The sequence below is a fragment of the Hylaeus anthracinus genome, unplaced genomic scaffold (assembly GCF_026225885.1).
Source record: "Hylaeus anthracinus isolate JK02 unplaced genomic scaffold, UHH_iyHylAnth1.0_haploid 4, whole genome shotgun sequence".
Lineage (NCBI taxonomy): Eukaryota > Metazoa > Arthropoda > Insecta > Hymenoptera > Colletidae > Hylaeus > Hylaeus anthracinus.
Window position 1 is genome coordinate 12,524,226 of NW_026535289.1, and position 16,055 is coordinate 12,540,280.

At 38.6% G+C, this 16,055-nt stretch overlaps 2 protein-coding genes and 1 long non-coding RNA gene across 11 annotated transcripts in view; all 3 read left to right on the forward strand.

The window, feature by feature from the left end:
• The first annotated feature begins 484 nt into the window (after positions 1-484).
• Positions 485-14,854, forward strand: LOC128894644 (ATP-binding cassette sub-family G member 1-like). Of its 5 annotated transcripts, none has more exons than XM_054156512.1 (11): positions 485-701; positions 4,481-4,747; positions 8,120-8,237; positions 9,187-9,370; positions 9,636-9,781; positions 10,143-10,381; positions 10,547-10,836; positions 12,243-12,411; positions 12,505-12,761; positions 12,879-13,033; positions 13,128-14,854. In XM_054156512.1, the coding sequence occupies exons 2-11, from the start codon at positions 4,573-4,575 to the stop codon at positions 13,315-13,317; spliced, it is 1,923 nt and encodes a 640-aa protein (XP_054012487.1). In that variant the 5' UTR covers positions 485-701; positions 4,481-4,572; the 3' UTR covers positions 13,318-14,854. The 5 variants fall into 5 exon arrangements, with proteins under 5 accessions (XP_054012487.1, XP_054012486.1, XP_054012489.1 ...); XM_054156511.1 differs by having other exon boundaries at positions 486-677; XM_054156514.1 differs by lacking the exon at positions 485-701 and adding an exon at positions 2,795-2,818.
• On the forward strand, positions 4,754-7,271 carry LOC128894693 (uncharacterized). The gene is made up of 2 exons (XR_008461614.1): positions 4,754-5,215; positions 5,307-7,271. It is a non-coding gene; the product is annotated as an uncharacterized LOC128894693 (long non-coding RNA).
• Positions 14,855-15,266: 412 nt separating the features above from the next.
• The window catches only part of LOC128894647 (ATP-binding cassette sub-family G member 1-like), a 7,653-nt gene continuing 6,864 nt past the window's right edge, over positions 15,267-16,055 (forward strand). Inside the window, exon 1 of one of the 5 annotated variants that reach the window (XM_054156523.1) lies at positions 15,267-15,619. The gene's annotated coding sequence lies outside the window, so the exon portion shown is untranslated. Of the gene's footprint in view, positions 15,950-16,055 lie in introns of all 5 variants that reach the window. The other 4 variants (XM_054156518.1, XM_054156519.1, XM_054156520.1 and 1 more) reach the window with 4 other exon arrangements.

Genomic DNA, 16,055 nt, shown 5'->3' on the forward strand with positions numbered 1-16,055 from the left:
CAGATGCACTTCGATAAATTTCTTGCGATATTACAATTTACATATGCAGGTAACAGTGTTATTATACATTCGGTAAAATAATACTACGAGACGCTCTGCGGGCAACCTTGTCGAGTTGGCAAGGATTACAACGAGTTGGCAATGTAAAAAACGAGATGCACGCTATCCTCCAAGTTTGCAGCGAAGATCGTTTGTTCGAAAAAACCAATAACCGATTAAATAATTAAATTCATCTGCTCGTATAAATCCAAGGTCAAGCTTACTTAACAAAAATTCTGAAATCGAGATTTGTAAAATTGTAAAAATTATTGAAATTCGTTCGATTCGAGTTTGATTCGAGTCGACTCGAGTTTCCGATTTTGTGTTGCAGAGCGACTGCAAACAAACACGTTAGAGATAAGGCTCATGACCCAACCGCTAAAAAATAATCAACGAGACGGTGACGACGTTACTTACTGGGTATCAGCTAGCGCAATATGGCATCGAGACGGTATCCGTGGACGCGAGTTAACTTTCAACATGTGCCGGAACAAGGACGCGAGTCTAGAGGGGAGGCACTAATAGTTCAGTGTTCAGTCGTTGTCAGTCGTCGTTGAGCGTAGGAGGGTGACGGTACGCGCCGCGCGTCTCGGTGTGTCTCTTTCCCGTTCCAAGTGTCGCTAAGGCTCGTGCGGATGGTATTTATTATTTATTCTCACACGGTAAAAAAAAAAAATACGTAATTCGATCTTTTCGCGCGACTCAAGGAAATTCCGGGCAGTTTTGTCAATACCATTGATAACGAATGATTCATATAGATAAATCTATTTGAAATACACATCTATACGTGTACACACACGAAACGTCTCGATAAAATAGTAACATACTGACGGCTTGGTTTTATTACTTGATCGTTATTTGAACACGTTGCACACGTGTTACTTATCGCGAATCGATGTATCAAACCGATGGATATTTTGTAAATTGATAGCATTTTGATGAATAACCGTTTGTAAGATATATATATATATATATATATATATATAGATATAAAAAAAAAAAAAAAAAAAAAAAAATATGTATAAATTCCTCGTCTCAAGCTGTCTTTAAATCGCGATCCAGCGAGCGTGAATGCGTGAATGCCTTCCGCCCTCTTCATCTAACGAAAGTTTCCAGTTAGTACGACACCATCGCGGCACGTGCATTCGAGCTGCTACGTAGCGAAAACAACGTTTGGACATTCGAGATCGACGTTAATATGGATTTAACTTAAGGGGCTTGGAACATCATAAAATGAAAAAACATCGCTTCTTTTTTATTTATTTTTTTTATTCAAATTTAATCGATTCCGAACAATTCTACGCAAAGAAAATTGAATTTGGAGCACTAGAAGTGGTAAAAAATTTGGATCATATCCGGCCTAACCGTTTCTGAGAAGAGTGTACCTTTGTACCAAAAACCTAGGTTTCCGGAAGACGCAAGATATAAATATTATCTAATTGTATTACTTTTTATCAAAATCGATTGAAACACTGCCTTTTAGATAATTTACCGTCTTCTTTACCCTGAAATACAATACTCTATGGTTGTAACCAAGGTAACCGCGTCTCCGGTCTTCCGCAAATTTGAATGTCGTTTCTTTTTTCTCTTCGAAAAAGTCGTCGGTTGTATTTCCTTATATTTTTTACAGTTTTGTCGCGTTCTTTTTACTAAGTTCGTGTCGTCGAACTTTGTTTTTCGAGAAAAAAAAAAAATTTCTTTTACCACTTCTAGTGCTTCAAATTCAATTCTCTTTGCGTGGAATTGTTCAGAATCGCTTAAATTTTAATAAAAAAAAATAAAAAAAAAGTGTTTCTTTTTTCATTTTATGATGTTCCAAGCCCCTTAATTAACGGCGCATTGCTTTCGCGTAATTGTTCCTGTTCGTTACGAGACATCGAGAAAATCCGTTGTCGTGTTTGTACAGTCTCTAAATAACGGGTCTTTGATCGACGTTTAACAGTGAGAACCCGCAGTGACTAAGAATGCATGCTACATGGGAGTGTTGTGTTATTGTTTGCTTCGTTTCGAACCAGCATTTTACAGTCACTTCCATTCGCTAGCGTAACTTTTCTTCTCGTGGCGATTGCTACATCGATCGATACTTTTTCTATTAAAAAAAAAAAATTTGCCGGAACGCGATTCTATTACTAGCGACGAGAAAGCGTTCGCGACACGATTGTTAAACGACTGCAAGTATCGCGCTTTGTTTTCCAATCGCGATTTTTCAAACGCGATCGATCTTTCGCAAACAATCGTAGACATCGCAAGCTGAAATTCGTTACGTCCAGATTCTCATTGATAACCATCTGCCCGTATTGCATTCGAAGAAATTTAATTATCAATCAATAGTCCACATCCCGAAGATCATATCGGTCGAGCGATTAACGTTAAGCTTTTGTCGAATCGAATGGAAATGAAATTTGGAATCCACTTGAACGGCACGCACCTGTGGATGAAATTTATTTTATATTCAATAATGTGGAACGATCAGATCAAATTTCGTATTTTCAGTCAATAAGTTTCTCTATCGTTATCCTTGACCCGTTTTCTATTTGCGCTCTTGTAGAGTGCTACAGGTTTCCTGTCGATTAATGCAGATCGTTTCTCTACCAACTGGAAAAGCAATTAAAGTTTTTATAGATCTGCAGAAATGTATCTTCGAGCGCAGCAATGGTTTCACGCCAGGTGTTCTGTTACAAGTAATATTCGTCATTTGAAAATAGTTTTGTGCCTTCGTCGAAGACAGATCTCTTTACTAGAATTTCGTGAACCCAGCTAGTGTTACATTCCAACGTAGGTACGTGTTGTTTATTAACCACGAGAGAGGGACGCGATATGAAGCTTTGTTCTTGCGTCGGTATCGACAGTATCGCGAGACGCCTCTGTGCGCGAGGATACGCGAACCACCGTTTGAGACGACTTCTGTTCTTTTCTTTTTTGGGTGTAGCTTGTCACTCCTTCGTCATGACCTTTGTATGCAGCTCGCGTCGGTACAACAGGAACTGCATTACAAAGTGCAGAACCATATGAAACCAAGGTTCCAAGCAAAGACTGTCCGCGATCGAGTGCACGACGGCATAGTGTTTGTTTAAGCTTTGGCTGTAGACGAACAAATTACGGGAACGCGAGGAGTTTTCAGTGTAGGCGGTGGCCGCATTATTCAGTTACAGTGGTACACGCGGTTCCCATAGACAATAAATACAGTGAGTGTAGAAAATATTCGTACACCGGTCAATTTTTAAAAAAACATTTTGTGTGAAATTGTAGCTTCTTAACTTCTTTTATGTACCGGTTAATGTAATTCGTGAAGTTAACAAAAAAAAATGCGAAAAGTAGGTAAAAGTACAGAAGCAATAAGTATTTGTACGATTCTTATGACGAACCATTTACAGTAGAGTTTGTAACGTAAACACATTAGTTTATTGCCTCGTACGAATTAGAAAACATCAAATTTCCAGCAATGTACTTTTAAAAAAGACTCGAATAGAGGAATTGAAGAAGATTCCACTTCTTATTAACTCCTAACTAATAATTTAGTTAATTTAACGCTTAGAAGAGTTGCAATAATTATAAAATCAAAAGGAAATCCCTCGAAGGAAGTATTATATACATATAAATTAATGTAAATTTCTTAAAAATTAAACAGTTGTGCGAATACTTATTGCTTCAACATTTCTCGATCGATTAATTGCTTCTTTCTTGTTAATTTCGCAACTTACACGAATAGCTATCTTTTTGTTGTAATCTATCTGTTTCCGTACGGTGTCAGTTACGTAGGATCGATACAGTTTACTGCTTAGTGCTCGCTCCATCTCCTAATAAAGCATTTTCTTTCTTTCTTCAGTTCTCTCTTTCTTCTATTATTATTCACGTTTTTTGCCTAGCGTCGAACGTCTATTTGCAATGTAAATGCAACGAGAAGCGGACAGTAAGCGCGAATAACGTCTCGGAATTGTCTATTTTCGCTGCACGTGGGCAGAGTCGGACGTTATTCGTATCATTTCGAATAAATCCTCGTCTAGATAATCGTTTAGCGAAAATGTGTTTATTGGAACAATTAACGGGGACAGTCATCATTCGTTTTTTTCGCAGTCTGCTAAACTTCTACTCGAATAGAAGTTTTATCTACGTGAAGCATTCGTGACTCGCGTATAGAAGTTTACTTAGATCAAGCGTTATTCATTATTCGGTCGATAACAATGGGAAGTTTGTCGTTACCGACCGAGACGCGATTAAACTGTTGTATTTCACGGATGAAATATAGGATAAACAAGAAATTTCGCGTCAAAAGCGAGTATATGTACGTAAGCTTCCAAGGACCTTTGACCCAAAAATGTACGCTCGCGATACGACGGTTAAAAAACGCGATAACCAGTTCTTACGGGGACCGTGTTTCCGACGTTTTGTGTATCCCTTCTCTGGATTTATCAGGCTTTCACGCGCGTTTCGTTGTGTTTAGTGTTGATAAAATTCATCGGCCATTACAAAACGAAAGGGAAAACGGCGTAGCGGATACTCGAATGTGAGGGCCCAGAAGGAGATAAAGGGACAATGGGCACGAAAGTACTCATCGAGATGCAGCAGCAGTTAAGACACGCCATGTCTAGCTCGGATAACGCGCCGACTAGCACGAAAAAATTGGACGACACGGAGAACGTCGATAACTCAATATTTCTAGTCTTCGAGGATATTTCCTACAGTGCGCGACCATGGATCCTTTCCACAGGTAAGATATCGGCTGTATATACGAGTAATTGCGAATACTTTTAAGCGGATATTCATCATGTAGATTTCTTTTTAACTATGGAGAGATTCGATGTTGAGATCATGATCACGAATCGATGAAGTAAACTGTCAAATTTGTTTACGCGACGACCGAAATTACCGTACCAATGCAGTTAACAGAATATAATTAAGAATAATCAAGCGAATTAACTCAGTAGGTAACATCATACAATGCGTACGCGAGTATCGTGATTACTTTGAAAATTAAGTTCCGTATTGACTCTTAATCGCTTTCTAAAAATACCAACAGGCTTTTCGAAATATTTCCTGTACTGAGTACGCGATCAATTAGCTTGGTCGTTAGACATAATTAATAAACGGAGAGCTGGCTACGAAAATCAGGAATGATAAGGTGCAGCGAAAATTTGTATCTACAAAAAAAAAAAAAAAATGTTATAGTATAGCAAAAGTAAGTACAGATAATTACATTAATTATAATTTTGTTTTAAAACACCTTATCATTCCTGACTTTCGTAGCCAGCTCTTAGACTATATAACAGATTCTAGGGACAACCTTCCAGGGTACCAACATTGAACATTCAAACAAAACAAAGATCTCGATCGATTAGTATTATGGAAATTTCATGCATTTCAGCATTTCAATTGCTGCACGTGCCACGTGACTACATGTTGAAGGTTGTGTGCAATAAGAAGCGTACAACGCTAACGAATATCCGTATGAACGATGCTGTAATAAACATTATTCGATACGCTGCACGAGTAGCGCATACGTTTCGCATATATTTTTCATTTAACGAATTGAAAATATATCAGGGTGATAAAACGAAATTCAGTCAATAAGATTGACTTACTTAGCTATTATCTCTTAGAAAATAGCCATACGATTACGTGAAAATTAATTGCGTTCGTCTAAAGCTTAACACTAATTTTAAAGCAATCTGTACTCATCCTTGCTATGTTTCTTAACCTTCGCACACCGGCAACCAAATTTAGCATACACTTCTTCGCGACACGATCAACTACTGTAAATACAAGTGGAACATCATTTACGATTATCCTATCAAAGAGGCGTCCGCTCGTAATTGTAATGTACAGATGGTTACTGACTCGAATAACGAGTAGGTCGTCGGTGGTTAAAGTGTGCACTACAGATTGGCACAATGGCAAACGTTGAACTCGTCAATAACGATGCCGTCCTCGAAAATGCACTTAACTTATTATCTATCATTGTTCTCTCTCGTACGTGACATGTTTGAAGTTTGAATACAATTATTTCAGATTCGTAATGGCATAAGCACGAATCGAACGGTACAACGACATTTCGACTTGTCGAACAACACGTCGTACAAGTAATTTTTTTTTTTTTTTTTTTACGAAAAGTTAAACCCCTTCGCATTAGTGCATCAAACGTAGTTCATTTCGTACGTACACCAAACGTCCGTTCGTAACTTCTAATACGCTACGTGGTGATTAAATTTATGTTCGACAAAGTCCTATTCTATGGATACAATTGAGATATAAAAATTTATTGTAACCGCACAGGAAAAATTTCCAAGTGTTTGCGGTTAATTAACGTCTTGGAATAATGCAAGATAAGAGTTCTCGATTCTGAAGTTTGGCTGTTGCTTGAGAATTCATTGCGGAACTTATAAATAGACTGCCATGCACAATCGTGCCCGGTTTTGTCTGCGCGCAGACGTGTGTGCGTTGTCGCTCAAGCTCTTATGAGTTTATTAACCCTGAACCGTCGGTATGGCACGAGAATAAACATGGTTAATACTTCTTTAATAAGAAAAATACAATAGGCCTCGCTGTATCGTCCGTAGCAAATTCAATGAGACCTTTCTTGTTGTGTCGCGGTTAACGGTATAAGGAGCAATTCTTATCTCTGTTTCTCTATTGAGCTGTGTGCGTATGACAAAGTCCTTTGGTGAACGCGAATCGCCAGTTTTGCACAGTTTTGCACGTTGTGTGTCGACGGCATTCCATATTATAGGTCAGGATCCCCACTTTCCACTCGTGAGCGTCTGTTTCCTTATTTAACACGTTCACGTCGCTTGTAATTTCCACCGGTGGCTTGCGCTTGACTCATCGGGCGGCGCGTACCACCGGTGGCTCGCGCTTGTATGTCCCATCGGACGGCATGTACCACCGGTGGCTCGCGCTCGCGCGTCTATCAGACGGCGCGTGCCACTGCGCCGCCCCATGGCGAGAAACACAAATATCGAGCGCCGGTGTGTACCACCGATGACACACTAATATGTCCCATCGGGCGGCGTGGACCACCGGTGGCTCGCGCTCGCGCGTCAATCAAATAGGGTGTACCTCCGCGCCGTCCCGTGGCGAGAAACACAAACAGCAGCGCCGGCGTCAATGTGTTCGTGTCCATTTTTTAATTAGTGGGACGTCTAGAAACTTAGCAGAAGGCCATAGCTGAAAATCAATGGAGACCGTTATTCTGATATTTTACAGAATTTTATTATAAAAGACAGGGAAAAATGTTTGTTTAATTCCGTATAAAATTTCATAAAGAACAACAATTCAATCTCAATAAATTTGTTAAATATCGTTCATGAGATGCATTGTATTCATTTTCATACGCATGAAAAGTATCCAAAATATGCACGACAAATTTGAATGAAATGTATTATAGTATAATAAGTAATATATTAGTATGTTACAGAACATTCGCTATGTACACATATGTAAAATACTTTCACAATTATTCCGATGTATTATAATTCGCGTGACCAACAAATTACGAGCATTTTTTCCAAATTCAATGGTGTAGAATACTGTAGAAAATCCTACATTCTTTTCCAAAGTTCTTTTACATTTTTAAAAATATATCCAACATATTATTTAAACATAAATATGCAAAATAAAATGTGTATCTTTATAGTACTGTAATTACAAAACAAATTTCTGTCTACGTCCCATTCTTTTAATTGTTTCCTATAAAAATATGCGTTTGCATAAACTTCCGCAGTCTATTCGTAAATAAAACGCGTTTCCAAACACCGTAGAAGCGTAACGAAAATTAGGATCGCATGATCGTATCGAAAACAGGACGACGTAATACTACTTGCGCGAGGATGAATTATCACGAACCCTCATCAGTGGCTTGGTAATTAATAATCGAATAACAGGTTGCATAATTCTGCGTTCTCGATTCTTTGTGTACATACAAGTCGAGCCCTTCTTGATTCTCGATTGTTGTCCGTTGTTCGAACATGCACTGGTTCGTTTGGTAAAACGTCGACCTTCTCGGTGACCTGAATTTCTTTCAACAAATTATGGTTTACGAGGGGCACAGCTCTCTAGAAAACGTTCGCGTTGATGTCTGTTTCAGAAAAAGCGGAGTTGTTGAAAAATTTGAGCGGGGAATTCAGAGCTGGCGAACTCACGGCGATTATGGGCCTGTCTGGCGCTGGAAAGTCGACGCTAATGGACGTTTTGGCTGGTTTTACGTTAGTAAATGTTCCCACGTATATCGTCTACTATTTACAAAGTAGCTACTATCACCGTTTGCGACAAAACTTCATTCGTGGTTTTCATTTGCATATTAGTGCAAAGATAATATCCCTCGCTAAGTAAAATTTATTATTATTGCTGTTATTTGAACCGTTCATTCGGAAGTTGTAAGTTAGTTAGCGTTGTGTATTTCATAGAAACGTTGGATCTCCGCCAGATCGCAGATTCCCGATCGAAAATTCTTGACCCTCTGTGACACCCATAATCTTCGCTATTCAGCGAACTATGAGACGAGTTTATCAATTAATGACGTTGAACGAAATTCAAATTCCCCCTCTCCTGATCCTTCTGCCTCGTTCTCCATCGCTTCCCTCGCGTTCTTCTACGTGTAACTTTCGCTATATTTTTAACGCGTCGACCACCTAATTCTTGCATCTTAAATATCTGGCGTGTTTTTGTTTTTGCGATAGAAAAAAAAAAAACTGTCAAAGGAAACCATCTACGATATACTACGATAGACATGAAAAATATCTCAAGATCGTATTTTCCAAGATTTCGACGTCATTACCGCTTCTTTGAATGAGATATTATATTTTCATTATTGTAATCTCGTAGCTGATAAACAAAATCAAAGATATATAATGTGTCGAGAGTACGATTTAGTAAGAAGAATTCCTGGCAAGGTCATCTGAAGGTCAATTATATTATACACGTTTTCATTTTATCTTTTTAATTAAATACAACTTCTATTAAAAACACGGTATTTATGGTGCAAGAAGTCAAGTGATTCAACCTGTATACTTCATGAAGCGATAAACCGAGGTCCTGTGAACGTACGTATAGGTTAAGAGACACTCGATGATTCAATATACGAATCCAATTTGCATAATCTCTCAGATGACCGACGAAAATTATGAACGGGAACATGCTTTCGCCGGGTTTCAGAACGGCCGGCGTTACCGGGAACATAAGAGTCAATTCGAAGATCAGGAACGTCACCGAGTTTAGAAGATCGTCCGCGTATATAATGCAAAACGACAATTTGCAGCCACTGTTGACGGTCCAGGAAGCCATGAGGGTCGCGGCCGATCTTAAGCTTACCGTAAGCGACAGAGAGAAGAAGCAGAAGGTATTTTGTTGCTCTCGAAGATTAATTTATATCGGACTCCGCCACCCGCTGCTCAAAATAATTCTATTAAACACAAATATTCGGATTTGTAGAGATTGTAGATACAAAATAAGAAGCTCTCTCGCTTTCGAACGTTGACTCAACGCTCGAAGCACCGACTCGAGATCTCGTGAGCACTGCGATCTGGAAACGTGACGATTATTTTGAGCAGTGTACCGTCGCAATATTTTCCAATGCATCTCTGATGTCAGTGCCCCGATTTCAGATCGATCAGATTTTGGTCGCGATGAGCCTCGACACGTGCCGTCATACCCGTACAGGACAACTCAGCGGCGGAGAAAGGAAAAGACTCGCCATCGCGTTGGAATTGATCAACAGTCCGCCGATTATGTTCCTGGACGAGCCCACCAGGTAAATTCAGACGGTAGTTGTTACTTTATTAACTTGCTTCTTTTCTTGCAGCAATTTGCCGCATTGTGCCGGCCGTGTAAAGTCGTTTCTACGAGCTGCATATTCGTTAAGACGTTTAGAGTCTACGGCTGTGCTTAACTGGCTGGAATTCTCTTTGAAAGACGCGGAGAGAGTCCATTGACATCTGAAAATAAGATCGGAGAGACCGTTAGAAAGTTTTAAATAGAGAGTAACCAGTTGCGTTTCGATGTGTTATTTTCAGTCCGCATACCAGCCTTTTTTTTTTTTTGTTATATGTTAACATAGGCAGACTGTTGCGCCTGTCGATTGAACCAATTACATTTTCATACTTTGCACGCAGCGGATTGGACAGCGTCACGTCAAAGTATTGTATAACGTTGCTAAAGCAGTTGGCGAAGGCGGGACAGACGATAATTTGTTCGATTCATCAGCCGAGCGCGTCTCTTTTGAACATGATAGACCATATTTACGTGGTGGCGAACGGATTCTGCGTCTACAGCGGCAGCACGCAAAACTTAGTGCCCTATTTGAGCAACTTGGGCCTCCAGTGTCCGATGCATTACAATCCCGCCGACTACCGTGAGTAAATTACCGTACATTAATTACCGTACGTTAATTACTGTACGTTAAATAAAACAACAAAAGTATTTCAAGTTTAAGTCTTGCAATCAGGCGACGTGTATGCTTGTATCGAAACAGTCACAGTCACGCACATTCTGAAACAGATCATTTCTTTGCTTGCAGTAATGGAAATTTGCAATGGAGATTACGGTAAACACGTGTTGAGATTAGTAGACGCCATCGAGAATGGTAAAAATAATGCTTGGAGGTCGTCGAGCAACGTAACCACGGTCAATTGTCAAGAGGAAGTTATCGCTTTAAATGTAACAGCGTCGTTCCAAGCGCTCCGACGACGATCCCCGATGGGAAGTCCTCACAAAAAGTGCAAGGGCTCTTCAGAATATGCCGCCACCTTTTGGAAACAGATGGTCATTCTCCTCAAGAGAAACGCAATTAGGCTCTCTCGGGACAGGGTAAATGAAAAGTTTTCGGTCCTATGTTCGTAATCCAGAGGCAAACTATTGGTGGGTTGTCCAGAAAGTTCGTGGCAATTTTTAAGAAAAATTCAAAGGCACGTTTGAATTTTCATATATATTTATTGAATTATATAAGTATATACCATTTTGTTCCACGACCTTTCCATCTCTTAAGGGATGCACCCATGTTAATTGTTTTCAACCGTTCCAATACAAACAGACGTGTACCACCTACCAAAAATCGGCACGGACTTTCCGGACAAACTAATATTTATTGAATTATATAAATACTATTTTGTTCCACGACCTTTCCACCTCTTAAGGGAGGCACCCATGTTAATTGTTTTCAACCATTCCAATACAAACAGACGTGTACCACCAATCAAAAATTGGCACGGACTTTCCGGACAAACTAATATATTGAATCGAAATTTCTCCAATTTAATATCTTATGCGCCAATTAAAAAATATAACACCAGTTGTACATTTTACTCTGCACTATTGGCAGACATTCGTTCATATCAGTCCTGGATTAATTATATTAATCGGTTACTTTGGTGCGTAATATTCTTCGGCTTTCAAAATAATACTCCAAATATGACCAGATGTGCACGAAACACACATATGGCCAGATATATTCAACCAATGTTCAATCATTTATCTAAGAAATAACTCTTATCAATTTCTTCAGATTACGACGCGAGTTAAGCGGGTAATGTTGAGCTCGAATTAAGATTTATCGATTAGATAAATAGTAGCAGTAACGTTTATTTTACATTGTTTTAATAAAACACGAAATACGATTAAATACACGCTTCCTGTATTAATCGACTCTTGTCTCGTACTTAGTTTACTACGCGAGGTGGGCGAAAATAGATACCATTGATTAGTGACGCGTTAGTGTATTTCACACGGAAATGTAAAATAATAAAAACGCCAATTTCGTCTAGACAATCGCAAATCACGAATGGGAGGCTCGTTAAATGATTTAGAGAAAATTGTAGTTCGAAAATGATAAATGAATTTCTTATCAAATTCCGTCGAGTTACTCGAAGGACACCTAACGAATGATTAATGGTTTAGAACAAATCGTTCGTATGCCCTGTCGGGCGGGGAAAAACGATTTTAATGAAATAATAACTACTAAGACCACTTAAACAATTGACCTTGCCGAGAACTCGATACTTCGGTATGCTGTGCGGTGTCTAATAAATGCTCGTACTCCGAAGAATCTGCTGAATCCTATTTTAAAATGTATTAACATCGTCGTTGAATCGATAGGACAGAAACGAAAGAAAATATTGCCGTAGATACTTACGATCCTTTACCATAATAATTACACCCATTACAGAAAATATTATTGCATAAAATGTTCTGCAACGTTCACCTTCTGTCTTCCGCAGGTGTTGACTTTCACACGGCTCTCGATGCATTTTATAATTGCCCTGCTGGTGGGGACCATCTACTTCAAAATCGGACAAGACGCAGTGTACGTGCTGGATAATTTTAATCTTCTGTTCTTCAACATAATGTTTCTCATGTTCAGCGCATTCAGCGCGACGGTAACGACATGTAAGACTACTTTAATAACGGTGCATTGTCACGAACGGTAATTATTTAATATCTTTACCCTGCCGTTGAACGAGCAATTATTGTTATTTACAGTTCCCTCGGAGCTACCAATCATCACGCGCGAGCACTTCAATCGTTGGTACAAATTACACTCTTTTTACCTTGCCAATAAACTGGCCGACTTGCCGATTCAATTCGCTGCCATTTCCATGTACATTCTCATAGTGTATTACATGAGCGATCAACTGTTGGAACTTCGACGATTTTGTCTGTACACGTTGATGTGCTTCGCCATTAGCATGGTCGCGCAAACGTTTGGCCTTTTAGTCGGAACTGGAATGAAAGTTCAGGTTTGTTGGCGCAAATAAAAACTATTAAAGAATAATTCTTCCATTGAAGGGCAATTCTTTCGTCAAAGACCTTTTATCATGTCATTGAGACTCTACTTTGGTCGTTTCTTCTTTCAGCACGGAATGATCTTCGGCCCACTTACGATTCTTCCGTTCTTAATATTCAGTGGATTCTTTGTCCAATTCAGGGACGCGCATCCGTACCTACGCTGGCTGTTCCACTTGTCGTTTCTTAAATACGGATTCGAGGGTGTAATGGTCGCCATGTACGGGTAAGTCACGAACTTTTCACAAATAAATACGACGCAAGAAATTAATTTCTATTTTCGTTAATTCACTCGCTATGAAACTTTCTTGTTATTTCAGCTACAATAGACCAAAGCTTTCGTGTTCGGACGTTTATTGCCATTTCGCTGTGCCAGAGAAGCTCCTAAGCGCTGTGGGCATGAAGCAAGCCGACTATTGGTTTTGCATGATCGTTTTAACGTGTCTGTACCTGGTATTAGACATAGGAGCGTTTGCGTTATTGAAACTAAAGCTTGAGAAACGGTTGTAAGGATTAAAAAAAGAAAAAAGGGACGGAATTATTAAGTGAGATTCAGCGAACCAAGATTTTTCACAATTGATTCGTGTTCCGAGTGCAAATAGAACAGTATAAATGAATTATCGTGAAAGACTGACTTGCTTTTAAAACATTTTGTGTAATAGGAGATGAAAATTTTATAAAGACTGTTTGCCGAATAGGGGAAAAAAATGAAAATAATAATCGTTGCATTTATTGCAGTACGTTAAGAATGGAAGAAAAGCAACGGCTATATATTATTCGTGATGCACGATGATTCTGTAGGCGTGCTTGTGTTCGCACTAGGCGCTCTGAGGCATAAATAAAAACTTTCTTATCTCGAGATAGCGGTATCGTGGATCAATGATATACTTCCGATGCTGTGTTTCATTGTACACGATAAGAGTCAAGTTCATTTTTTTTTCATTTCTTTTTTTTTTTTATAAATTACGTTCACAGAAACTACCGAGAGAAGTGACGCCTTCTAGAATATAATTAGTTGTATCTTTTGTACATCACGTATTTACGTTAATAAATCTAAGGTATACATATGTGAATAAAGAAGCGAATGTACTATACACGCCACCGTTGTAAGTCAAATTAACCGATGACTGCTTTGTTTATTCAAAGATTGATCATTACACGACAAGGGTAGTATTAAATCAATTTCGAGACACACGCCGTATCAATCTACTCGTTTTTATTATTTCGTCAGAATTTAGAATGTAAGTTTTATCAAACGTTTACCAGATTTTATAGAAAATTTCATTTTCGTAGAAGAATCGCTCGATAGAAATTCATCGTTATTTTGTTCTTTTATTGCTTCATATATTAAGGATCGAAAGTTATACGCGATTCGTTGGAATAATCTTACATAAAATAATCTTAAATCGATAAGTTAAGTCCAAGGAGAAATATTTTCTTAATAGTATCAAGGTTTCAAACATCGGAACATCGAGTATAGTCGTAACTTTAAAAGGTACAATGTACAAAGTCAACAGATTTTACTCGTCAGAAGTTTATGCATGGAATTTTAAAAGTGCAAATGCACGTGTTTGTAACCGTGACAAATAAAAATATGTCGGCATATTTTGATTAATTAGTCTAAGATATATTAAGATATATTAAGGAAATCTATGCTGCCCTTGCTAACATGCTTAGATCGATATCGAACGGTTTCTCTTTCTTCTTTTTGAATGGAGAAAAAATTGATTATGTTAAATAGCATTGATTGCACGTTATGCAAATTCGTAATTGCGTATTTTGTACGTTTATAGTGTACGTTAGTGTGGGAAGCATATACAGAATATATTATATAAAACAAACATAACAATTAATATTATATTAATATATAATTTTGTGTAAGTACGTGTATACCGTATACGTGTAGCGTACGCTTTGAACGACTGAAATCGATGCCCTGTTAATTAAAATGAAACATATTCCGTGTGAGATTACAAATGCGCAGCTTGTTATTCAAAATAAGCGATATCCGAATTGAATAAAATTAGAAAATAATGAAACGATTGAATTGTGAAATTCAGAAGATTTTTCCTCATTGAGGCAATAAGTCACCCCTTTATCTCGATTCGCTTCAAATCTGAAGAGAAACGGCGATTGTTTCTGTATCGTCTGTCTACATAATACTCGAGACGAGCAAAGCTTGTTTAAATAAAAATGTTGTATAACGAACGGAAGATAAGCAATCTTTGATTCGATATTTGGTTTCGCAAAGAATAAACGATACGGTATAACAATTCGATCGAATAAATGTTTTTTACGAAGAACAACTATGTAACAGATTAATACATCGCAACGATCTGATATAAATTTCAAATGAAATAAACGTCAAGAGAAAATTGCTGTAGCCTGTCTCTGTTACATATTCGCGAAATCTGGATGGTTTCTCGTCGGTTTTGCAAGAGGTTTCATCGTGGGACGACCAGCCGGGAATCAAAGTTGACTCACAGCCGACGCAGCGAGACGCGATATGAAAAACGAAAAACTCGCGTAACCGAGCGTGGACTCTGTAGCACTCTGTAGACGCTCACTTAATCGGCAGTTGTTGCTACGAATTCATGCGCGTCGCGTCGTACCACGAAGGATTCGGCGCTGAACGAATAATCCACGCGACCAAGTGAACAATAATGCTTGAGCAAAGTGCAAGCGTCGAATCTGCCGAAGAATCATGCTTTGGACTGCCGCGTGATTTACTTACGACTATAAGTAAATAGTTTACATCGCGTCGCATAGACTACTAGGATTCGCTCAACAGGTTCTCGCATATTTCTCCTCGGTCAGTGAATCTCCCACGAAACTAGAAACATCCGTAGCACTTGCGATCGTTTCTCGCTATTCCAGAGATTACCGAAATTTTTATCTGCTCGAAAATTTCGAATATCGAACGAAAGATAATCACAATCTTCTATCGTGAAGTTATATCGTAAAGTTAAGTTCAGGTCGAGCGAATAACTTCGGTATGATGGAATAAACGCAGCGACGATTTTCATTCTTCCCTTCGCTTGGAAACTGTTTGAACTGTCGACTAATGCCGCGGAAACCCAGTTTGTTTACATACGATAGTGTTCTTTACCTGTTGAAAAGAGGGGGTCATTTTTGATTGACGGTAACACTTTTTATCTTGAATAAACATTTTTATCTAAGTTTTATGTTAGTACCTCAAAATAGATTTTCTAGGTACATCTTCTTCTTCGCGTATTACCAGTTTTCTA

Excerpts from the sequence above, each read along its gene's own strand:
- LOC128894644 (XM_054156512.1), top strand. The coding sequence starts at position 4,573 with ATGGGCACGAAAGTACTCATCGAGATGCAGCAGCAGTTAAGACACGCC. Across the intron at positions 9,371-9,635 it reads ACAGAGAGAAGAAGCAGAAG|ATCGATCAGATTTTGGTCGC; the intron begins GTATTTTGTTGC and ends CCCCGATTTCAG. Across the intron at positions 12,762-12,878 it reads GAACTGGAATGAAAGTTCAG|CACGGAATGATCTTCGGCCC; the intron begins GTTTGTTGGCGC and ends TTCTTCTTTCAG.